The sequence below is a fragment of the Cottoperca gobio genome, chromosome 20 (assembly GCF_900634415.1).
Source record: "Cottoperca gobio chromosome 20, fCotGob3.1, whole genome shotgun sequence".
Lineage (NCBI taxonomy): Eukaryota > Metazoa > Chordata > Actinopteri > Perciformes > Bovichtidae > Cottoperca > Cottoperca gobio.
In genome coordinates, this window is record NC_041374.1 from 10134759 (window position 1) to 10161509 (window position 26751).

Sequence of the window (26751 nt, forward strand, 5' to 3'; positions counted from 1 at the left end):
GTTGAGTTAAGCAGAACAAGTGCTTTAATTGGTTTGAGTGAAGCTTATGGGATGGAGTGTATTATCATCATCATCATTAAATGTGAAGAACAATAAACATACATCATAATTTTGGCCTCTCTGCCACTGAAAGGGAACTCTCACCAACCATTGTCAGACAGCAAAAAACACACACTCACACATACACACGTGCATACACTAATGCGTAAGTCTTTTAGATGTAGTCTAAAAGTACTTGGGACTTTTGTGAGACCAAAGCTCAACTGCAGGAGGGCATGTTTCCTGGCCGTGTGTTGACTTGACTTGTGCATGCACATTCATAGGATTCACTTTCTAAATGATCTTTTCTCCACAAAGCTTTTTTTAAATTATTTTTTTATCCTAAGGCCAAAGGAAATGTTTCCATCCCTGCAGATATTGCCTGGCCTCCGCTCATTTGCAATCAAATTTTCCCTTAACACTTGATACACCACATGAACACAGGGGTTGTTTCTCATAACTTTGGACATGTTCACATATCAGTGATGCACACCTCACTCCATCTCCCTGTGCATGTAAAAAACAAATTCAGTTCAAACAAACAGACACATTACACTATACACAATGTTCTTCAAGCTCATGTGGCGAGTTCTGACTGCTGAAAGATGCTTTTGGCAAGTTAACGTGGCAGCAGGATCACTGTTGGGTTAATGGGTGAAGGAGCTCATTCGTGAGAGAAGTCACAAAAGCCTTAAATTCAAGGTACAGCAGCAGGGCGTGTGTGTTATTATCGTCTTTAATTTGCATCTGTTAAAGTCTGGCATCATCATCGCCTTCCTTACATGAGATCCAGAGTTAATATTCCCAAAAACAGAAACAGAAAAAGAAACTCACTCTCCCAGCATGCACTGCTCTGTTTCCTACTTGCTTATGTCTGACTACAGGGTAGCCTCGAACAGAGCAAAGCAGATGAGAAGAGTGTGTTCCCTCATTCCCTGTTTTCTTTATGACACAACTTATGTACAGTATGAGCTACGTGACAATAGAAACAAAACAGCCCATTAATAGTGAAAGAACACTGAAATATCAATTAACCACTGACTCAGGAGGAACTATCAGCTGGTGACCTCCCTGATAACAAGCAGGTGATCTGGGTTACACAAAACAAGAGAACATAAACCTGTTTCAGAAATGAGAAGGAGTTTTACATCAACGACGAGAAGTGAAATTTTGGACAAACACGTAAAAAAAACAAAAAACAAAATCACATTCCTGAAATCTGTGGTTAAGAAGGTAAACGTGATGGAGATGCTGACAGACTCCTGAGTTGGGGGCAGCCGTCAGTTAGCGAGGAGGAGCACAACAAAACACAATCACATTCCACACACACACACACACACACACACACACACACACACACACGTTCTTTATAAAGGCAGGACCAGCGTGAGCAAACAAGGGATTAATATCAGCAGACCTCAGGAGAGGGACGCCTGTACACTGAATAATCACAATGATAGGTTTGAATTTACAGAATCAAAACCGATCCACCATATTCAAATTTAAGACAGCTATTCACGTCCGGTTAAAACACAATCATTAGAATGGTTTTGTTTAACTGACTGAATAATATTAACAAATCTAAATACAGAGGTGCTGGAGTGGAAGAAGAATGAGCAGGAGGGGTGAAAATAAAGTTGGAAATAATGTATGTCAAAGTAAACACCCTAATATTAAAATAACCTTTGTTTTAAAAAAAGATTACAAAATATAAAATTAAATAATTTTGGAGTATAAAGGCACACATCTTGCACAGTGTATACAATGAAAAACAGTTATTTAAAGCATGGTAGGGACTATTTTACGCTGAACAGCTCACAAATCTGGGTAAAGTGTAGGGACACGAAGAGAACCTGAACAGCCAACAACACAGACGAGAGGGAAGGAAACTTAGTCCTGTGACATGCAATTTTTTTTATGACTTTTTCTTTTTTTTTTTGTACATCTATAGTGAATATTTTGTAAATTCAAGCAGCATCATTTCTTCATTTACCACAGCACCATCATTCATTCCCACGGGTGGCTCCTTTCTTTTTTTCTTTTCTTTTTTAAATACAACTATATTTCATGACTAAAATCCAATGTAAAAATATAAATGTGAATATATTCTATGATATCTAAACAAACATATTGTGATGGAAGCTTTTTGCATGGGTTACAATAGTCAAAGAGGACGACTTTACTTGTTTTAGTTGGTTATCCAGAAGTGATACACAACGTCACACGCACAACAACTTTTTCACTTACACACAAGTATATTGCATTTCCCTTGTTAAGACCGTATCAACTAATTGGGATCGTATTCATAACATTTGGTTCCTTTCCTCTTGTGCAAAATATACAAAAAACCTCAAACAGAAAAAAAAGAATGTATTATCAATTCATAAAACCGCCAAATTCAAACACAGATAAACCACCTTTAAAACTGTCAACAACAACACGAACAACGATGAATACCAGCCGAGGTTAGGGAAGAGAACGATGCTGCTGGTGTTGATTACATAACAACGCGTCTCTTTACCTCTGCAGCTACTCCCCCCCCCCCCCCCCCCCCCCCTTTCTCTCCCTTTATAACTTTTGAACACTGACACACACACACACAACACTCGCCATCATTGAGTGTGTGCTGGTACGATGCTGGAGGTAAACGGTCTGCTGCCTGCCCTGCTCCCAAAACCCTCCACCACGACACCACCGGGCGCTTTTAAAAAGGATTGGAAAGGCAAGTTTACAAAAGCCCTGTAAACAGAACTTCCCGTATTGCAGTAAAGTCTTCTCAACCAATCCCTGCAGTAAGAAGCACCCGAGAAAATGTGGAGGAGACGGGATTTAAGATCAGGCCCCTAAAGATTTCTAAGAGAGCAGAGTTCCCTTTCCTTTGTTGCAGCGCATGTAACAGAACAAGAGCTCCTAACCTCTAATAACAAATAAAAGTGCAACATTTTTGATTTACTCATAAGGTGCTGATGGCAACAGAAAGTTAAGGGCTGTTGATGTTTCAATCTGACACCCTATATGAAGCTATAACACGGAGTGACTCTGAATCACTAAAGTCACACAGGACTTCTGGGTCATCCGCTGCCACGGGAACAGAAAACAATGCCCAACATATTCAGAGGGAATGCAAGTAAACAACACGTACTGTGTGCTCCAATCCCTCCTCTCCTCATCATAAGGTCCTTCCCTTAATCATCCTTCGTCACTGTGCATCACAACAAAGTGTTGGGGACAACTAGTGAACTCATCTCAGCGACTGAGAGGTAAGTGTGTGGCAAGGAGATAACCCAGAAGTCATTAGCTGTACACGAAGGGGCGGGTGGGGATGGGGTGTGACGCAGGAGGAACTCAAATGGGAAGATTTGTTTGGCTGAGTATTTTTGTAGCATTTGGGTGGGTGGGGGTGCATCTGTTGGCCTATTGGAAGACTGCATTAGGAGAGGCTCAACATGAACTTCCTCGTTACATCCCGTAAGCCTTCCCTTTGCAAGAGGGACCTCACCTTGTGCTGTAATCTGACCTCTGCACTCACACTATACACATCATACCCTCCCCTACCTCCCCCTACACATCATAAGGGGAAGACAATCACAAACATCAAAATAAAATAAAAAAGCAGGGTGCTGGATGTTGTATTAGAGGCAATAAAAAAAAAGCCATATTCCCACAAACACAACCATACAGACAAAAACAAATGATATAAAAATAAAATAAACGTAATGACTTGGACGCTTGCTTTCAACACCCTTATCATCCAAAGTAACACATAAACAAAAGTCAACAGAGGAGAGGTTAAATGTAAACGAATAATGGTTTCTTTTTATAGCTGCAGAGCGTGGCACGCCACTGAAGGAGAGAGAGACAAACAGGGAGGGATGAGGAGAGGGAGAGTGATACAAAGCCATCACAGCACCTTATTAATTCAGCCTCTCGATGGGTTTTCTCTCCGTCACCTCTCTTCCTCGCCCTTTTCCCCACTTGCCCTCCCTTTCCCATGTGCCTCTGTGCCCCCTGTCACTCCTGGAGGCTATGACAGGATAGTGGTGATGAAATCGTGAAACCTCTTGGAGTACTGCTCTGGGTTCACCGTGGAGATCTCCGCTCCGGCCTGTAGAGGGACACAGAGACGACGGTCACCACATGCAGTATATGTGTCTAGTACCTCGGGTCAGTGTTATACTTTTTAACAGAACCATTGGAATAGCTCCTCTCGTCTGCAGCTACATACCCCGTGTTTGACAGTTTTGGCGGCGTGAGCAGCTTTCTTCTTGGCATCGTAATGCTGCAGGATGTCTATGATAGCCATGAAGTAAACCTCCTTCCTGGGAGCACCTGTGGTTTAAAACAAATGCACCCTGGATGAGAATCTAGGTTTTTTTCCCCAGTGTCATCAGGGACTGTTTAATAAGACAAACAAAATCCTTCTGACAGCAGCAGGTGAGACACCTAGAACGAGGACTACAACACCCAGTAGGGGGAGCTCTCAGTACTGTCTGAGTTATTTATCTGTTAAATACAACCCTCACATTGCAAGGGTTGTATTAAACACTGTATTATAAACCAGAAAGATACTTTTGGAAACTCACCATCATTGCTTTTGATGGCGTAGACGTCGATGGCGGGATCAAACTCTCCAGGTGACAGAGGCTTGTTGCTGTCCAGAGTGTTGCTGGGACTGTCGGGGGGCGTTCCAACACCCCCTCCGTCACTCTCGCCCTCATCCTCTGCATCGTTGTCCTCGCTCTCCACATCTTCTTGCTCGGCTCGGTCCACATCGTGGATCCCCACCAGCAGACTGTAGTCCATGAGCTTCAGCTGGGCCAGGAACTGAGGACGATGGTGGACAGCAAGTGATGAGCAAAGAGAAAGTGCGTTAATATAGACAGAGAGGGGTGACACCGAGGGAGGGGTGACACCGAGGGAGGGGTGACACCGAGGGAGGGGTGACACCGAGGGAGGGGTGACACCGAGGGAGGGGTGACACCGAGGGAGGTCGTTAGGTGATTTTCATTAACACATACCTCCACATCTTTCCGAAGCTTCTCCAGGAACATTTTCTTGTTCTCCCCGTCAATGTGGATCTTCTGCCCGTCATTGATGAAGTCATTGTCCTTGTAGGTGGGCAGCTCCTTGGCCTGCCCATTAGCATTGGAGATTAGCGGCCAAATAAACAACAGTCAGAAAACACTAGACGGTTTAAACCTGAGAGGCTGTCGGGCAGCAGACCCGGGGAAAAATGTGACAGAATTCTGACGCTCAAACCAAATGTCACTCTTCTTTAGAAATTGAGAAAGTTCATCCAATCATACACATTTGAGTCCTTAAATTATATCCAAGATATTTGACAAAAAAAGGTCAGCATCAGCGTTCTTCATCTTTTCCCCCCAGAATACATAAACTCATTTGATTTACTGTACATGATACACATCATTAAAGATGTATACCTGTGTTGGTTAACTGTTATAATTAGGGGTATTTCAAAATGCCTCATGACAAAGTTCTAATCTTACAAATTAGTCGAATGGTTTAACAGACAATCCTGCATGTTGAAATACCCCGTTGGCCTTGAGCCTGTGGTTAGTTAGATAGGTCTGGTTGGACACATATTACTGGTAAAATGAGTTGGCTGACGAAGTACAGGCGTGTGTGAAACTGTACATGCAGCATGCTCACAGCAGGGTACAGATCCATCGGATGCACACATTTGCAAATCTTTCATATTGTTTACTGGGATTATTGTTTGTGAGCCACATTGCACACAAGTTTGGACCGCTTTAAATGCATCTGGTTGATCCGTACTCTTTGCGTCATGAAAAAAAAAAAAAAGGACGTCCAACTCAAAGCTTGTTGGCACTGGGCTGGTCTCCGAGAAGCATCCTGTTCTTAAAGAATATCGCTCAGACAAATGATACAAACATTAGTCATTTAAGACGCTTCTCGGAAACCAGACTGAGGTTTGCATCGAATACAAAATATTTTTTATAGCTCTGTAAAATCCAGCGTACTGTGTCTTTGTGACGGACTCCCACTATTCAGCCTACAAGCAGAATGAAGGGGAATTTAAGTGTCTATCTACTGGGATTAATTGTCTCTTTAACCAGCAGGGGGAGGAGGTGTTATGTGAGGAGGGCCTAGTTCTGAGTTACTGAGGAGAAAGAGAGCAGGACATGAGGGGCAGCGGCAGCAGTTCAGCTACTACAGTGTTTCTATGGCAGCAGGAGAAGAGCAGCAACACAACAGCACTTTGTGGCACTAGAATGAGCTTGGACAGCACACACTGACACACACACATACACATACAGATTACACCTCGACACAGATGGAGACAGTAATAAATCTCACCAAACATTTGAGCACATATATATATTTACAGACATGGAGCTCCAATGTGCAAGAAATGTGGGATGTACAACTTGGTAGACTGAATACAGATGCAACATAAAAAGTAAATGAGGACGCAACAGAAGGCTGAGAAGAACATAGCCTGAAAGTTTACCTAAACCGACACGTCAACTCTTACATCAATCTTTCTACGCATCGTGTGACCGGTTCATTAAGTCTGATTTCTCCCGGTCATGCCATGATTGTATCAGACACCCTCTACTGTAATGAAATGTGTCTGACTCTTGAGTTGTGCTTTACGTTGAGGTAGTAAGTAGAAGAACAGAAAGATATATCAGAGGAAGAGAGGGTGGGTTGCCGATGAGCTGTGTGAAAGGGGAATTTCTCCCCCACTGTATTTTCTGTTCCCGTCAGCTGGTTGGAAAATGAGTCTTTGTCATCGGCAACGCTGACGTCGTGCTGCGTCAGAAGAACGAAGCGTTCTGTGGGATTCGTGGTATGCTGGACTTTTATATCCACTTATATTCCTGCTGATGTTGTTAGACGTAGAACAACATCAGCAGGTTTCACATCAGTCATATGCTCCTCCGACTTTGATAAGAGTTTGTCTTGGGTGTGTATGAGAACAACGTGCTCTTAAGTACGCTGGGCATAAACAATAAAAAAAAAAATGTGTCCTTTAAATAGTTTGCACCAAAATTATTCAGTCAAATGTTCCATTTAATGAACTATTTCTGCCTCTATATTAAAAGCAACATATTTAAAACTATTATGCTGGACTACCTTTTGGAAACACACAATGTCCCCCAAAACTAGACTCATATATATATATATATATATATATATATATATATATATATATATATATATATATATATATATATATATATATATATATATATATATATATATATATCCCATTGCCTTTCATCCAATTACCAGCAAATGTAAAAAAAACAAACATGAAACAAACCCGGCAGCAGCTCATCTACAGCTGAAACTGTTTTGGATGCAATGGGGCGCTATCGTCTCTCCATCATCATCACATTTTGCTTTCAACTCTTCAGAACTTATTCTTTACTGGTTTAGAAGACGCATCCAGATGTGCTCTCTCTCATACTGCTGTGGTTAGCGTCCGCACGTCAGTTAATGTGGTCTTCTTATCCATGTGTACAACAGAATATAGGTGAATTTAACTCACTTAGTTATAAACTTGGAATAAAAATAGCAACAAAGCAAGGAAGTAGTCCCTCTGAAAGGAATCCTTTCCAGGAATGTAAGTATGTACTTTCTCTTTCCAATTTTGGGTCCTGATTTTTTTTCTGTGACCATCAGAGAGCCCTTCACATTCACGCCGCCACCTTCCTCCTCCACTTCTCACTCTGCAGTGTTTCACATACATGTTGGAGCCGTTGAGTCAATGGTAGGAACAAAAACAAATTGTCTGGCAGAATGTAAACTGAACTTGCTGACAAGTTGAGCAAAAGGTGACAGTAGATGGATGGAAAGTGTGCAAAATATGGCCTTTAAATAAGTATCAGCTTGCAGAGGACGAGGAAACGGAAATGCTCGGCCGTACAAAAAAAATAACAATAAAAAAAAGATTGGTTTAATAGATCATGCCTGGTAAATAAGCCCTGGTTCTCTTACATCTCTTACGTGTTTCATGGCGCAGTAAAAGCGCGTGGCAATCCGCAGTGTTTGCAGCCTTTGCTGAACGTTACCAGATTTGGGCCGCGGGGGCACATCCTCTGGTTGGGGCGGCTGCTAGAAAAGGGGGAGCGAGGGAGGGACGGTAGGGGTGGAGGAGAGGAGAGAAGAAAGGAGAGAGGAAGGGAGGAAGGAAGTTGGAAGTAAAGGCAAAGTGTTTAAAATGTAACAGAACACAATTGTTTGTTTTTTTCAAATTGGTAGAGGGTTGGAAAGGGCATGAACGCGAAAGATCCGTATGAAACTGTGTCCTACTGGTTGATCCGTTGAAAATGTAACTAACAACAAGGATTTCTGCACTTCTACTATTTCAATGCTTTTAGATTCATTAATCTATCGTATCTTATTTAAATTCAAAGTATGCATGAGTCTGGCGGTAACGCTGGTACCTGGCAGAGAAAGGAAGCAGCCAGCAGCGTTACTCTAAGGAGGTAAGGAGCTGGAACTACGAAGAGCAAGCAAACAACCGTAAACTAATTTACGTTCTATAAACCTGTAATCTACCAAACATCTATTCAGGTGTGGTACTATTTCTAAGGGCTTACACTTAACTGGATAAGGGGCTACTAATAACATAGCAAGTCAGTTCACACTCATACAGACACATTAAAGCCATGTGGCCCCACAGGAGACCAGCCGGTGCTGGCGTGAGGAGAGTAAACAAAAACAACAACTGTAGCAGATAGCTGCTGAGCAGAGACCGAGTGGACACGGGTGGTTTTCCACAAACCAAAGACCAGTAGCTTACAAACGAAACCTCTATATTTGTCAGGTCACATAACAAACACTACGATGACCTACGACCTGTGTTTGCTAAGTCAGAGTCCTAAATGGGTCATGGACAGGTTTATTTTTACATAGAAAGAAAAGTTGAATAAAGTAACTAGTAGGATTTTATGGGTCTAAGTGAGATCAAATTGACCTGGTTCGGGCTGTAATTAGGAATTAAAAATGAACGCGTACACCCATTGATCATCTGCTTGGTAAAATGCTGTACATTAAAATGTGTCAGAAAGCCAATAGCTGCTGTTTGATAGCCAAAAGCCTGAGACAGCAGCTACTAATAAGAACCGCAAAATGTATTTAATGTAAAGAAAAATACATGTCATATGTGGGTAGAACAGAACATGTCCACAATGTGCAACAGAATGGAGCGGGTGTTCATACACATCGAGATGTGTTAGGAATAATGTAACTTCAAAAAAGATGTAGAAAAACGTTATAAACATGCAGACGCATGCATGAGAGGGAGACGGACATGCAGTCAGGAGAGAACCCTGCCATGCTTGTTGTTTGTGTGGGTGTGAAGCTATTTTTTTTTTTTTTACACTAACACACATACACACACTGTACCTTCTGCACAACACTCATGATTTTCCTTTCATTGGGCACGATGCAGCCTCTTCTTCATTTTACTGCAGTGTGTGTGAGTGTTCACACTAGTGTGAAGGAGTGTTAGTGTTCACATACTGGGCTTTAACTACAGAACAACTATTTGAAGGAAAGGAAAAACATTTATTTGTAGCCACCGAGCACTTAACGTAGTAAACTGCAGGTTAATTTAAGCATGTGTGTAAGTGTGTGTAATATGTACAAAGGCGTTTCATGTGGTGAAACCAGCATGTCTCATCAGATCCTTGACTTTGATGTCTCAGCCTGGTGTCTGAGACCTTTTGTAAGTTGGGTGTGAACATGTGTGTGCACATTCAGAAGTATGTGTGTGCATTCTGTATTCTGTATTCTGTATGCGAGTAAAACTGTGAAATGGTTCACTTATGGTGGAAATGACTGCACAATGTTTACTGTGTTAGCTGAAAGGTAAAACAACCACAGAATTCCCAACAGACTAACGGCAACAACTGTTTTGTAAGTTAAGTCAGTGGTAGTTTATTCTGTTGCTTCTCTATTACTAGACTGTAAAAGGTGTTTCACACACAGCTGAGCCGCAGACAGAAAAAGGTCACAGGAGCCTCACGTGTGTGTTAAATCCTCAGCTGCTTTGTTTTTCCATTCGTCTGTTTTAACCCCAATAATTCTCTGTTTCTTCTTCCATTTACAGTAGGCTATTTTTAGTTTGGGGATTCCCTGAAGTCTTCCATGCCTCACTGCATGGTGCCCCACGATTAAGCCCCTGTAAAACCCGGTGGTGGAAAGTTCATACCCTTCTGGGTCAAAACTGTAACGCTCTCATGTAGAAACCTTTTTTATGGTCAGACAAACCTGAGCAGAGTGACATGTGGGGACATGCAATGAAAGCATCCTATTCCAATACTGCGGAGTTGACAGGTCAAAGGAACAACGGTCCACAGGCGTAGTGTTCACGGACGCTGTCAGCCACTTCATCACTCAAAAGGTTAAAGACTTTATGAAAAAGCACATCTGCCTATATCTGCTACTCTAATTAGAGCTAATACAGTTTTAACAGGAAGCAAAGTGAACCATCAGGTACTTCACAATTTCAATGACAATTATTATTTGTCCAAGCAGCCAAGAGCAAAAAACGTAAAATAGCCAGTCTCACACGAACAGCAACATTTCCATCACTGTCAGTCACAGAAAACTTCATATATACACACTACACACACACACAGGACATCTGATTAAATAAAACGCAACACACACACACACACACACACACACACACACACACACACACACACACACACACACACACACACACACACACACACACACACACACACACACACACACACACACACACACACACACACACACACACCACACACACAGAACAGCAGAAGCGAGGTTAGAGGGGATGAAGCAAATTAAAGAGACACAATAAGCGTGCAGGGGCTACAAAAGGGAGTGGGGTGATGAAGTAGGTGCTAACTGAAGGAGGTGGATGTGCTACTGTCATCCCCGCCCAGGGAAACAAAAGCAGACACCAAAGTTGTGTTAGTTGGGCCATTTGGGTGATGACAGTAAGCTTGGACTTGTTTGAAGCTGTGTCGGTTGTTCAAATCACTGGAAACACAGTTTGTTCTTTCTCTCGTTCTCTAATTGTCCACATGGCTTTTAATGGACACGGAGTTCATTCAGAAAAGCTGTCTCATTTCCAGTACATGACATCAGTGTTGACATTTCTTTAAAAGATAATTAATGTTTAGTGTATTTGTAAAATAAAAGGTCCAGAGTTTCTGAACACTTTGTAACCGTCCTGAAGTGCAAAGTAAGTGTCCATCTGTTCAATCCACACCTGACTCCGACCTCCAGTGTCTTCAGAAGCTGCTGAACTTTCAGCAACACAACTCCTGATGTGCTGAAAGAACAGCGCTCTGATCAATGGACAAACAATGTTTTCAAGTAAGCGACGTGAATAATAATAATAATAATACAGGAATGGTTTATGTTAACTGATCCACTTGTTTTATTTCTCCACAGATTCGTTGTGGATACAAATGTAACGCATCATTTCTGTGAGACAGACGAGGGACGAATGTTTCAGATGCTTTAAAAACGCGCTGCCGGTGTGGATTGTCTTTTTTCTGTCTATGTATTGTTGTGCTAGTTTGATGCATTTGTTAACTTTGTTTGTTAATTGGAACACACACTGAGTTTATCTTATTATTCCCTCTTGAAAGCAAAGAGTAAAAGTGAAGTTGTGTGTGAATGTATAGCAGTGGATCCCGGCTCACGACAGGTGACTGTACCTTCTCCTTATCGCTGGCCTCTCTTGCCACAGTGGAACCCTAGAAACAAAATAAAGGAAATTACTATTATTATTGCGTCAGTGTTCTCCTCACCATCCTACTTATAGTCATTCCTGCAGATACTCAGAACCCTTGTGCATGTCTGCACACTGAAGCGGACCCTATTAGGCCTGCAAGGTGCAATGGCTTAAAATGGATTAAAAGAGCTTCACTCTGTTCAGACTGGTTATCTGATGGATGATGCATTTTGTGTTAAACATATAAACCAAACCTTGTTTGACCAACTTTCAGTATATTTACAAATAATATTTTAGAGGCTTGTCATCTACATGAGCTTTCACAACATATTTGAACAACTAACAGGCCGATCTTGGGGAAAAACACAAAAACTAAACACTAAACATTTTTCTTTAGTGCACTTTAAACAGGTCCTTGAAAAATGAGGATTGGTGTAGTGCTAGATTAAACGTACATAATGTAATATTCAAGCCCTATCTGATCACTTTTTCTTTCCTTGCTTAATTTTTTTCTTCCTCCGTTTTCTCCTCCTACCTTCAGATCATATTTTTTGAAGACGGAAAGTCTGTGAGAGAAGACATTGCGCGTAACAATCATGTAGGTCTCATCTCCATCCACGGTCAGCCGGTAAATCCCCAGAAACTGAGGCAGCAGCGTGTTGCCATGGCACTCCACGATGAACTACCAAAAGAGAGAAAGGAATATCTGTCAAGAGGGCGCTAACATACTGCAACAGCAATCGAATAAATCTGCCCTGACACTTATTTTAATGTAATCGACCAATACATAAATCGATAGGTAGAGCAAACGTTGTAAAATTGCATCATTGATGTTGACGCACGGGGTAAAGGTTCTTGACTTGTGCGTTCTGTAGGCCTGTGTGTCAGTTTGTTGTGCAATGTAGTCCTATTTTGTAGAAGTTCCTTCAAAGTATGAGAGAGAAAGACGGTGACTGCAGTCGAAAAGTATTTTTTGCTCAGGAAGTAAGTATCTAAGTGGCAGCCATGACAAGAGCTGGTCGAATTCTCTAAAAGCTAAGGTAAGGTGCTTCAATGCTTCCTTTCTTATTTCCTTTAGCATAGGGTACATTGGAGCATCCTTTACGAAGGATTAATGCAGCAACATTTAAAGAGACGGCAGACCCAGCTCAATAATCCGAAAGCTTGTTCAGAAGAGTTTTAGGAGTAAAATGTTGTTTCTGAGGCATTTTGAGTCCATCAAAGTATTTATCTACATTATTATAAGATGAGCTGTTTTCACCTGATGATATTTCTTCAGAATGTTATGCATCTCTGCCACATCCTCGCTGGTGATGGTCTTGACGACGTAGCGTTTGTCATAAGAGGTATGGAAGCGGGCCCCGCTCCGTCCCTGGGCGTCACTGTTCAAGGGAGCGCTGCGTGTCAGAGAGTTCTGAAAACAAACAGAGCAAAGACAGAAAGTAATGAAGATTGTTCATCAGGACGTACACACTAAGATAGGATCAGCTGTCACCTTCTCACCCTGCATTATTTGCACTGCCTTCAGAGAGCGAAGATACTGTTTATTACTTGTATTTTACTTGTTTGCCTTGTTGTCTGACTACCTCCCCCTCTCCAGTCTAAACATGTGGGGTTCTGACCCCTATGCCTGCTCCTTGTCCAAACCTATACACAGACACAAACAGCTGCTACCCAGACTTTTGAGCTCAAAAGTAACATGATCCAACACCCCTGGCTCCGTGCCTCATTCTCTAAGAATTCCTCATGTCCTCTGCCCTCAGTTCACTCTCCCCTCTTCAAGTCACAGCGTCTCCAGCTTGTATTGCAAAGTGAGGACTAACCTTAGAGATGCAACCTTAAACAAATGTTGGGCAGCATTTCTTTCTTGTGTTTAGACCTTAAACTTGTTTCTAAAGGTTCCTAAAAAAAACACGGACCCTTAGAAGCCTCCTTACCGTGGTGTAACATTGAAGTGGTTTGTGTCACAGGCTGAACATGTTTAAGAGGCCCTTCGCCTGAGGCTGGCATAGATGAAAAGCTTCCAAAGTAATATCCTAAAGTTTTTGTTTTAGTTAGTCCTTTTCTCCACCAGGCATCTATCATAATGTGGAAAAAGGTTAATCTGTTTGCACTTCAGTTACCCTCCCAAAACTTAATTTAATAATGCTCATTAAAACTAATGGTTACTGTGCATGTCATCAAAAGAGCCTGCAGCTGGTGGTGCCCATTGGCTGTAATGGGGAATAGAAGTACAGGCTTTTAGAGCAAGGCCAACAAATACAAACAATAAACCTTTTTGACCACAATGAGACTAGAGCCTCATGTAGGAAAGTAGATTAATGTTGAGAATGTCACAACATTCCTTTGCACTGGCCAGTGTCTTAACACCCCCAATGCCCACTCACTGCAGCCAGCCGAGCCCTAATGTAAACATGTGAGACGGACAGCTGCACTGAGCTGGGACACAACGACCTCCAAATACTGCCAACTCATTGCCTGCACTGGGAATGAGTATTTACTATGGAAGAGTGGAAAATAAAGGAAATCAAGGCTGAAACAAAAGGAGGGGAAGGAAAAAGTGCAAGAATGTTCTAGTTAATACTGTGATTACATTTGTTTTGGAATAGTGTTCCAGTGGAGCTCCAGAGGGTTACCTTTATTGGATACCAAAGGTTCAGATACAATTAGGATAATGTGTTGCTTGTAAAATGATCAAACTCTCTATAGTAGCTGGAACACTCTCACGTGGCGATTCACACTAATCTTGTTCTACGAAGATAACAAAAGAAACTACATAATTCACTCAGAAGAGGTAGAAATTTTGCTTTGCATACCAAGAAGTCCTGATCGTCGATGCCAAACCTCTCTCTGAGGTTTCGAAACACCAGAGGGCAGTACTCCTTGAACTTGAAATGGCTGGGCATGTTCTCCCTGTGTGTGTATAAAACATATCAGAAAAAACAAGTGACAGAGTTTATGAGATGGTCTAGGTCTGTCGTAATATTTCACAGAATTATGAATAATTATAATAATTTATGAATAATATAAACAAAAAACCTTACTTGTTGAAGAGGTGGTTGTCCACTTTGATCTTAGAGTAGGCCTTGAAGTCATCAGGCATGAGCATGATGGGAATCTGAACGTGGCTCAACTCATTTATCTGGGCAGAAAAAAAACAAAGGAAGAAGGTTAGTGATATAACTAGCAACACAAAACGTCTCAAATATGTCATTGAAATCACATGTCACATTAGTAAGTGAGGCATTTAAGGGATTTTATCCCTGTAAATGCAGTGGACAAGCATAAAGTGGGAAACACATAGAACTTTTACTTGATTTGGACAACACAGAATCTGATGCACACTTGGTAGTGGAGCTTTGAGACCATGACAGTTTTCTTTATATATTTTTTATACATCTTAAAAATGTCAACGAAGGAATTCTGCAGATACTCAAACATGTGCGGTCTGTGTGCTTCACATCATGTAACCTTTCCAGGACGCATTATTATCTAACACAATCATCTTTCAACAGAAAGATCAGCGGCCACATAACGTCTCATGAATGCTAATATGCTTGATATTGCCTCTGAAAAGACTTTCAGTTCAACAGAACACACACGTTCACATGTATTCAGTTCTGGTGTCGTTGGCAGAAGAACTAAACAGTCGACTGAGACGTCAGTAAATGTTGTTAAACTTCACAACCTCGCTGCACAAACACTGCTCGCATGATAAATTCTTATTAGAGAAAAAAAAGTTAATTAGAACTATTCAGATTGTATTCTATTATTAGCAAATTTTAAATGTTCTATATGTAATTCATTGTATTATTTATATATTTAGAGAGCGTTATGTGTTGCAGGAAAGATAATCTTAATATCTTGAACTACGATGCACGGCTATTTTCTAATCTTATAGTTTGAGTCTGTTCACGATTCAAGAGCAGATAATCATAATGTTACTTTATATGTGTGATAATGTTTGTCTTCATGTGCATTTATCGCTTTGTTGAATTGCATTTTTACACTCTCTCACACACACACACACACACACACACACACACACACTCTTATGACTCAGACACAGCTTGATACAAATATGAAATGTGTTTTGTGTGAGTGCTTGTGTATTCCTTTGTTGGCTGCAGGCAGCAGGGCTGGCAGGTTGCTTTAATTTATAAATAACCTGTCATTCCACCAAGCACATTCGTAATGTAGGTGCACTGAATTAACTCAAACTGTGATTGACTCGAACATTAATCATGAAATGTGTGTGTGTTCCTCTACAGTACAGTCACAAATGTACTTTAGCTTCATACATTGCTCACAGCTAGGATTGTGCAGACAGACAAGAGGTGGTGTCATGCCACAATTCCAGTTGCATTAGAGGAGCTCGCCAATATTTTAGCATAGCAGATTGACTACGGCCCTGCAGGAGTATTACAGCAGATGGTGCAGAGATGTGGACTACTTCAGGTGGCCATTAAGAAGTGTGCTTTTTAAGACAGTCTTCCTTTAATATGTTTTTAATATTAATACTCATAATTTAGTTTTTTACCAATACATACACTGCATGGTAAAGGCTTTAAATTGTATGATTACAGTTATGCCAACCGACTGATTATGATTAACCAGTTGACTTTGGAAGACTAACCCACTGTAAAAGCTGTAAGCAGTAAAGCTCACATAATTGTTTCAATCTGTTTGTTATGAGGACTCATCAATGAATACAATGAGTGTTAAAATTAAGAAAAGAGGACTCTGACCTACTGGTTTGTCTGCTCGATTGTAAAACAAATCTTAATGCTGAAGTCTGCAAAAGCGTGTCCAGTTATGCGTAAAGGTCTGCCTTTGTACACAAGTCCAACTTTACCTTTAACCAGCTCAGCAAACATGCACAAATTCAACAAAATAGCATTTCAAGAACAAAACTGAATATCCCTGCACGTCAAATGTCCTCTAAGATTATCGTAAGTTGTTTAAGCAAATGAAAAGAAAAGAGAAGCATGAGAAAATAGAAATAGTGTGCATTGTTTACAGAAGATAAATTGACAGCAGGAAGAGGATTTTTTTTTAGGAAGGAAACCTATAAGATAAGGACAGAGGAAAAAAAAACATTTGTGGAAAAATAAAAGGAAGCGTATCTGTAAAGAGAGGAAAGCATGAGAGAAAAGATATGAAACTGAGAGCATTAGAGAGACAGAGCAAGCAGAGGATCTAAGTCCACAGATGTCATATCCGAGTATGTTTTAGTGCCCCGGGTGTGACAGGCACCAACGTCACAGTGATGCTATAGCACAGACGCATCATGGGAACTCAGTGGGGAGATGTCGCCTTATCAACAAAGCTGTTTTTCACACAAGGGCAGAGACAATGCCTGATCTTACCAAGTACACATGCACGTGTGCGATACACTAGTCGTGCACATTGCAAACACAAAAATGGGATGAAAAAGTTAGGATTAAAAAGGTATAAATTATCTAATGAAATGATGTATGATGTGTTCAAATGCATCTTGTAAAATTCAGTTTTTGGCAAGAAACTTGAATGAAGACAATATAAAATAGATATTAGAGAGGGAATTATGACATATTAAACTACCAAACGGTAATAAAGCAGTGTATGTTGAAGTACATGAGAGATATTGTTTTGTTTTTGTTTTTGACTGTGGCATCAAGAATCATCGAATTTCACTGGTCTTGGCAACGACTACATTTATGGTATCATAAAATCCATATTTTGTTACCGTTTTGGTGGCAAATGTTCCTCTTCCTGAAATTAGATTCATGCTTCTCTAAAACAACTGTAAACAGAGCAGCATGAGCGAGAGTCTAATTCAGGATGGCAATAGTAAGCAATTCTTTTTACAAATCATACTTTTGAAAGTCACTATTATGTAAAAAAAAATTGGGTTGGACAGCAATGTTTTTTAACATAGTGGCATTGCCCTGCTGCTAAATGTTTTTACAAATGCCTGCATGGAGGTACAACTAATCTAGTACATCGACCTGACCCCCTTGGAGTACCTAATCCACATTGTGTAACGCGTAGTACTCCTATTTAATCTGCTTGGCTCTCGTCATAATTTCTATCTTGAGCAAAGTGTAGCTCTTACATTTTGTTTAAATCAGTTGCCATCTGCAAATTATGCCTATCTTCCTGCAGCTATGAAATTTGCAGACACATTTCACACCACCACTTCCTGTTTGTCTCCATGGTGTTGAAGACTTGTTTTCCGGCCCAGAGTGAAGCAAGTGTGAGTTGTTGCTCTATTGGCCAGGAAGTTGGTGTAGAGAGTGTGCTTCGTCAGCAGCATGGCATAGCCTTATCTCTCCGAACAATGACAGATAGATGACAGCCCAATGAGAGTGCTGACAGCAGTGAGATTGTAACACCTTTTACTTGGTAAACATATCTGAATCTAATAAAACCACAGTTTGGGTCATTTGTTAGGTGCAAGATGCAAGATATAGAAGGGTAATAAAATGTGGTTGATGATAACTTAGTTACTGACTTGCAAGATAGAAGTGTCACCCGTGTAAAATCATGTCAGCGATGTGGCAATTCTGTCAAGTTCCTCCTTTGTTAGTAAAGGTCAAAGATTGTTTTTTTGTCACCAATTCCAATCAGCGTTGTTCCATTACTTCAGACTCTGTATGACTCAATTATGCAAAAAAAAGGAAAGCGATATATCACAACGTAAATCTGGTGACTGCTGCCTATGTTGTGGGCTCCATGGTTCACTTGCTTCAGTGTCACCAATACATGAAAACTAAAAAAAAGCCAGGATTGGTCCTCATCAGATACCGAGGATTGGTATCCATATATGCAAACTGGCTAATCATAACTGTAAAGATGAAAAGGAGAGTTGGTAAAATTCTTGTAACAGGTGAGAGCTGCATCCTTATATGAAATATTTTCAAATGGAGTCTTAAAGCATGCTCAATGTTCTAGTGTCAAGCTGTGAATTGTGTGGGGGAAATGGGACATGTGCTGGGAAGAAACGACTCCTTAAAAAGCATGGAGTGTTGGCGTGTACTTCCTCTATGCCAATTTACAAGACATTAAAGTCTAAGTGGCTCTAATTAAAGTGCAATCAAGACCGACTGATCATGCAATTAACCAATATGTAGAGGTGAAAATATTCTAGGAGAGAATGTGGTTTTTCAATCTGTTTGATGCTGTGCTCCAATCATGGATAGCACAGCTGTATTTGGTTCGGTGAAAGGCGACTGCTTCAAACTCATCATGAGACATCATGAGACTCTTCAAAATGTTTAAAGTAAAACACACATTCACTTACTTAACATCATCAGTCTTGCACTGCTAAGGAATGGCTAAAATACATAGACACACCACTGAGCTTTAATCACCTTTGTACTTGCTGACCACAACATGACACATGATATTGATATTCACAAAGATAATCATATGCAGTGGGGATACAACCAGTTAAATGAAGATTTGCCCTTTAACAGTCAGATAGTGAACATCAAAGGTCACATATAGCTGTAGTAGATTGTACTAAGTGTGGACTTAACCTTTCACTGACCACTTAACAAGGCTATTACATCATTACCTGACCTGTTAAGAATCCCAGAACCATTCATAGTATGTAGAAATGTCAACAATATCGACATAAAGAAGAATACTTCTTTCAATAGGATCTAAATCAAGCCCTTTTAGGGGAAAGGCCTATACACAGTACAACAATGGTATCTGGGAGTGTGTATCACAGATTCATTGGCCGTCCAATAAAAAGTAATTATCGCAAAATAGGGTGTGTAGGGAAAAAAGAGAATATGAGATATACAATTATGAGTGTTTTATCAACCAATCAAGTTTTTTCATACGGCACAGGAGTGGACTCAATATGCTTCATGGTTTATGCATCAATAAATCTGAAATACGCGTTTAGTTAATCTTATAACTAGTGGCCTTAAATGCCCTTTTTCTTTTAAATCTAATTCTAAGAAACATGAGTACATATTCTGCTTTAAACCTCATACAGTCATCAGTCCCTCACAATTAACACAACTCCCAACAACAGAAAAGTGAACATGACAGCCTGTATGTGACCTAATTCTGTGAGGCAGCTTTGACAACTTCAGTGTCAGGGGTAGTCCTTACTCCTATTCCTCCCTCGGCTCAACTACAGCATAGAGAGGTCAGCCATAATGAGGACACTCTGATGATAAAAGTGGAGCAGTGGGAAGGTAAAAGGACTGCATATGTTGAGTGTGCTAGTGAGAGAGAAACAGGGCCTTGGTAAAATGCAACCAACATGAGTAAGACATCTGCAGTGCAATTAAAAGCTTATGGATGTCATCCCTTGAATTGTGAGACATCAGCATTCACATCACACTAACAGCTCATTCAAATCTATTTTAGTCCGTGTCAGTCACTCAATCATAGGGGAGTAAGAAAATATATACACACTTGAGTACGGTGTGTAAGTATATTATGTTTCGTGATACTGTTTCGATTCTCAATAGTTTATATGCAAAGGTTTGTGACAGACGGTGGTTCATTTTGTGTTGATGTTTGATGTTATAGGGACTGTAATTATGCAAATCCCACTGTTCTAATTGCATTAAAACAAGTGTTATTTAACTTAGATTTTCTGTATATGGTGGTTCTTGCCAACACACAGGCCAACTTAATCACACACTCAAGATCTGATGATAGGAAATGTGGGTTTCCAAGTCTTATACTACACAGTAGACTATGCCAGGTATACAAAGCCTATAACGTGTAAATGTAATTAAGACAAATATTATTCAATGTCTGCATCTCCTCAGTGTCTAAGTTCTTACAGCAGACATGCTCATATCTGTGTTGAAAGACTAAATGACTAAGTTGGAAATAGGTAACGCATCAATTATAGTTGTCAGACAGGTACACACACATGCAAACAGCTCAGCACGTTTGTTGTGAGGTCAGTGGTATGAAAGGGCAGCTATTAAAGGATATAGTGGTTTAGACTGACTGAGCAACAAACAGGCTTATGGTATATTATGGCCTGTTGAGTGAATCAAGCTGCTCTGCAACATGTCACATCGTATTTAAGCAAGGAGTGTGCCACAGGCCCATGGCACAGTGACTCTGTGGCGAAGAACATACATACACACACACACACACACACACACACACACACACACAGTAGGCATGTGCATACACGTTTGCATACATGAAGGAGAGAAGAAAAAGGAGATTTATAAAAAAGGTTTTTGAAGACACAAACAGCAACAAAACAACAAGACGCTTTTATGAGTTCCTCTATCTGTCATTGCCTCAGGGTGTCAGGATGTGAGGCTCCAGCTTTTCCTCACCTATAATCATCATCACATATATTAGCTGTAGGTCACTCCTGCAGATATTTATAGAATCCTTCTCTTACGCAATGAACAGAACTAGACAGGGCTACTCTGAGTCAGACAGAAAGCACAGCAAAGAAAGGTATAAGAGAGGGGGACAGGGAATGAATGTGAGTCAGATAGACAAGATGGCTTATGACCAAAATAGTGAATGAACCTGCAGACTGGGGAGAAAGTAATAATGGTGGTACAGACAGGAAAGAGTGACAGTAAGAAACCTAAAAGTAAAACCTAAGAAAGCACGGTAAGACTTCTAATGTGCACTCTAACTCTACAATATACATAGTCCTCTGGGAAAATATCAACAGAAAATAGTTATCAAATATAGAATATAGTTACCAGTCTCTGCTAATTAAAAAGGCCTGCTTTTTCTTGGGAAGGTCCCAGAGGCACTGTACTCAATAATAATAATGAGAAATTTGTTGCAAAGACTTTTACTCTCTCCATGCCTGCCTATGATAATCTAAAAACATGTGAAACATCAACTCAACACAATCATCTTCTTTACTAAGGACAGAAGCAGGTGCCATGCCACAGCAGGTTATGAGCTGCTGGACTCAACACTATGGTGACACAGTGGGAGCCTTAAACTGTGACAATGCAGCTTTCCAGCCAGTGACACATGAGTGGAACCCATTCTGAGGTGCAGTCAGACACACCAAGGTCTTACAAAACCAACTGACAGACAACATCCCTTTCACAGATTCACAAAGCATGTGAAGGTGCAGCTAGATCTGATCCATTTTACACTGAAGAAACAAAACTCCTGACTGTTCGGCACCTTGAAACAAGATTTTTAACAATTTTTAGAATTAGCTTGTCATACTGAAAACCAGTATTTTCGACTACATTGTTGGGGCCTAAATCTTTGCCAATAAATCCTGCAATAGTCTGTGTTGTCTCCAAGTGCCTGGTCCAACACGTTAACACCACTAACTATAAAAGGGTTAGAACTGCAGTCAGTCCCTACATTGGTTTTGAAACATTCACCCACTGCAGATGGTTTAACCAAGATTTCCTTTATCTTTAAGAACTACAATGGGCCATTCATTTATCCCTCGGATGTTTTTGTCTTTTTTTGGGGGATAATTTTACTTTCAGGCACAAACATGTAAAGAGTGTTAATGTATTACAGAGCCAAGATTGGTCAATTTGTTGGCATATCCTGTGGGTTATATTTATGCTCAGTGTCTAATCCGTTTAGGTCAGCACATATTCAGCACAAATGTGCGAGAATGGTTATTACTGTCGGGCTGATATTAAGTGAGGCAGAAAGCTAGTTTCACAAGCATGAAATAAAGGGGGAGGACACTAATTTACAGAAAACACTTTGGAGGCAGCCAAATCATAATTTGTGAACCAAATGCAATGATGAGTCTGATATGCTTTTGTAATGATGAGTCTGATTGATTTTGTATACTCTGGTTTGTTTAAGCTTTTGCGCCCACTAAGCTTCAGCAGTTACAACCGAGATATTTTTTTTGCTTTGGCCTCAATCCATTTCTGTAAAACCATGAGCTGTGTAACCTATTTAGGCTCTGAAGGATGCAAATACAATTTCAAAGTATTAGGATTAAAGTCAAAATTGGCTACCTGTCAACAAAGGTTATTTTCAGCAAGCAGCCTGGCACACACCTTTTGCCACACAGACATTTCAAAACATATCCCTGGCATTTCTCAGCCATTTCCCAAGAATCCTTCTGAGGGAGTACACTGAATGCCTTGGGCCACATAAATGTGTAATTTATTTGTATGCACTTGGCAGTCCATTTGACTCTTTCTACATAATATCCTTGCTTCGTTAGATCAAAAGAGGGGTAGTATGTGTGGCTCTTCTGTATTGTCAAGAGTAAGTTTTAGCAGGTTCAGTTGTTTCACCATTGTGCTCACAGAGTAATAACATTGTGAGAAGTCTGGTTTTCAGGAGGCACCAAAGTGGATGCTTTTGACTGACAGGCCACAGTGGATATGGAGGGGTGGGGGATACATTTTACAGAATATGTGCATGTGTTTGCATGTTGCATATGCAGTCAGGTTGCATTCTCAGGCCTCACCTTTTATTCATTCCTTTGCAGTCCTGTTATTTACGGATTGAGTTAGCTTTTGCACACTCCACGCTGTAAAGTATCATTACATCAACACTTCCAAACTGCAATGTTCACACCCACTGGCAGTAACTCAGTGTCTTAACCTGGTAACCTTGGATGGAACGTCATTTTTATGTTGCCAATGGTATGAGAAACAGAATGCCTTATCAAGTGGTGAGAAAAACAGCAGGGGAGGTAGCCTAAGGCACAAAAAGGAAATGTGCTGGCGGCAGTCCTGCTCTCGGTTATGCAATCCAGTGAACAGTTTGAACATGTAGATTCTCCAAACTTGTGTAAGTTTTTTTTTTTTTTATGGTCGAGTCAGTGGACCATTAGTCCACAGACACCTGAATCAGACCAGAGGAAGTTTAGGACATGAGCCTGGATTGCTCTCTATTGGAAAACACAGAGAGATGATCTAATCGATGCCGATACATTTAATGTTTAATTCAGTTGTCTTGTCAGACACTGCAGTAAGAGTAACTATACTATTAAAAGGGAAGTATTTTATAGCTGATGTCATACCTGACAATGCATCAATGTTTATCTTTCTAAGGCATTTCAAGTGAAATTCCAAAAAGTGAATGAGTAGTACTGCATAGCTGCATGGAGGTAAACCTCTTGTGTCTTACTTTGCTCCCTCAGGCTTAACAGCACAGCCAGGTGACTGTAATCTATCTACGGACTACAGCTTAGATAGAAAATAACAGCTTTGGATTTTTAGCTGTCTTGACCACACATACATTAAGCTATCTAGAGGCTGCGTAAACCACACTGAACTGCCGCCCTTAACACTACGCCAAAATTCAAATGGTATTGTCTAAATTGATAAAAATTAACATGCTTAGTATCCGCAAACCAATACAGAGATATTGAGTTGGACAAAGAGACAACGTCTTAGAAAAGGAATCCTAGTTCCGACACGTAACATTTTAAAGTTACATCAGTACATCAGTATGAGGCATCAAAACAACAGAGCACAAAAGAGACCACATCATCTGTTCACAAATTGCTGGTGCATTAGCCAAAAACTGCTGTCTCTAACATTATGTCAAACTGCATCAACAAAGAGACAGTGGTCACAAATTGTGCATTTCAAGAAGACTATGTCAGGCAATGTACATATAGTATTTTCATTAACCAATGCAAAATCAATATTAGTGTGCAACTGACATTTGTTATGAAACTAGTGAAATATATGTATATACCTACTGAGATGAGGAATTCTGAATGAGTTTGTTAAAGCAGGCGGCCACTGCTGGCTCTACTGTTTCATACCGTCTGTTAAGCACTGACACACACAGCAACACCAAGCAGGGCAACCCTTCGGCAGTTATGAATAACAACCAAAAACGCAGAGCAGCACTCTGCATCAAAGGGGCAACAATATTTAATATTTTATATTATTGCCATATTTTACACCATTAGCTACCCCATGGGTACAATTCCTTACTAACATCTAAATAGACTGTATATACTGAATATATAAATGAGTGATGCTGTTCACTTACTGCTCAGCTCTTTTGTTTACGGTTTGTAAAGCAAATCTCCTCAATCTTAAACACCAGATAAAACATACAGTAAACAGGCTGGCTTTTATGTAATAAAAATGTTGTCATTTTTAGGAACAAGCCGAGTAAACAATGAAGAAGAGGATACATATTAATATTGCAAGATTGAAGGATCTGAAAGAACCATATTCTAATGTTAGATTATTTTAGTGTTAATTTACATTATATTTTTTGAGCACCATATCCTTGTGTGTTATAATAACGTGTGTAAATCATGGGTAAAATATTTAATACTTGGGATTTGGTGGCAGAAATATGTGTATGTCCTCTGCTTGCCAAGTTTGCTCTCTCTATCCAACATATGAGTTTTGGCCCTAGTGCAAATATTCAGCAAAGGAAGAGAATGAGAGCAGAGATAAGCTGTCTTGCATGGGAAGATCTGCTCTCTCATGACACAGACCCCTAGCAGCTTATCCTACATGTGCACAACAGGAAGCCAAAGAAGAGTTTGCTGCTCAAACACACACACACACACACGCGCGCGCACGGACGCACACACGCATGAAATTCAAATACCATAAGAAATGTAGCTGTTCAAAGCTTAATAAAGCTAATAAATAATGATTTACTGTACGAGTCCAGCACACTTGAAACAAATCACACATTGACATTAAATGACAGTAATAGATAACCGCTAAACAGCTGTCATCTCCTATATGTGTCAATCAACTGCAATAACACAAAGGCTCATTGTTGACAGCATGTAAGGCTTATGGAGGCACATGAAATGTCAAAGGAGACATCGTCTTATGGACATTAGATGGTCTGACTCACCGAATGGTTGACTCCCCACATAAGCACGCTGAGCAGCGGGTCGCTGGCACGGAAGAGCTTCACTTTCTGAGCGACGAAGTGTTTTTTCTTGGTCTTCGTTTTGCTCGCAATAGCTGCGGCAATACTGCTCGCCGAAGCCATCTTTAAGCAAACTGGCTGGTTATTGCAGTCTGTGAGATAATCTTGACTGAGTGTCTTCCCTTTGAAGCTGGCACAGTGGCCACTAGCTCACGACTCAGTTACACAAATACTATTCATTTAGCCAGCACGCAAATCAAAGTGCCTAAATTACTTTCTTCATCCAACGTCTCACAGAGATTGATTGACGATATGGCCCTACCTCGGCAAGATGTAGTTTGATAAAATACGACGTGTTTAAGCTAATACTGCTGCTCTCCTTCGCCCGACAGTCCACCGCTTCCCTCAGCCCGCATCATAAGTCACCTCTCTTCCTTCCTTCACTAGCTAGTCCCCTGTGATGCGAGATCTCACTGAGCTGGCGTTAGCATAGCCGAGTAGCTAGCTAGCAAACATCAACGATAAATTCAGTAACAATTAACACACGTATTAAACAGGGGAAATTAGATGCTCCGTGACAAATAAAAACACTAATTATTACGCAGCCTTAAAGCAAATTGTCAAAATGACACATCAATGATGCTGAATGACTAACTGAACGCTCTTGACTTCCAGCTAGCGTTAGCTCATCCGACCTTCGCTAGCGAGCCAGCTATGTAACGCTAGCCAACTGACGGCACTAAACACAACCGGACTCCGTTCACCAGCGAGCTACCGTTAGCCTGCAAGCTAACTGTTAACGTTAGATAGCAGCAGCTCAGCCCTCCTCCCACGCGCCCCGTGTCACACCGTAGAGATGACAGGGGTGTATCCTGTCATGTCTTTGACCCGTTTGAATTAAAACGCCGAGGAGCGGTTATTTAGACGTAAAATCAACGGGTGGTCAACTCTCCGTCTGCAGCAGCATTGAGCTTCATGTGTGCTGCTGTCACTGACAGCTCGACGGAGGGGAGGTGACAGCCTGCTGCGCTTTGCAGTGCCTGCTGCGCTGATTCGCTGCAACCCCCTCCCTCCTCCACCTATGCTACTTTTCAGTGCTTTTCAATAGCACGCATCAGTCTTTTTTAATAGCAGTCTAAATTTGCATTCAGAATTTAAATGGACAA

At 40.7% G+C, this 26751-nt stretch overlaps 1 protein-coding gene across 2 annotated transcripts; it reads right to left on the reverse strand.

Annotated features, from left to right (window-relative positions):
* Window position 1: 1 nt before the first annotated feature.
* On the reverse strand, window positions 2–26634 carry pip4k2aa (phosphatidylinositol-5-phosphate 4-kinase, type II, alpha a). Of its 2 annotated transcripts, XM_029457304.1 has the most exons (11): window positions 25568–26634; window positions 14821–14918; window positions 14593–14689; window positions 13038–13190; window positions 12312–12458; window positions 11760–11798; window positions 8029–8145; window positions 5058–5171; window positions 4623–4863; window positions 4265–4368; window positions 2–4144 (listed from the first exon to the last, which is right to left on the reverse strand). In XM_029457304.1, the coding sequence occupies exons 1-11, from the start codon at window positions 25706–25708 to the stop codon at window positions 4064–4066; spliced, it is 1332 nt and encodes a 443-aa protein (XP_029313164.1). In that variant the 5' UTR covers window positions 25709–26634; the 3' UTR covers window positions 2–4063. The 2 variants fall into 2 exon arrangements, with proteins under 2 accessions (XP_029313164.1, XP_029313165.1); XM_029457305.1 differs by lacking the exon at window positions 8029–8145.
* Between the last annotated feature and the right edge of the window lie 117 nt (window positions 26635–26751).

Coding starts and splice junctions, on each gene's coding strand:
- pip4k2aa (XM_029457304.1), bottom strand. CDS start 25,708: ATGGCTTCGGCGAGCAGTATTGCCGCAGCTATTGCGAGCAAAACGAAG. Junction 14,690..14,820: donor GACAACCACCTCTTCAACAA/GTAAGGTTTTTT, acceptor ATACACACACAG/GGAGAACATGCCCAGCCATT. Junction 13,191..14,592: donor TCGACGATCAGGACTTCTTG/GTATGCAAAGCA, acceptor GTTTGTTTTCAG/AACTCTCTGACACGCAGCGC.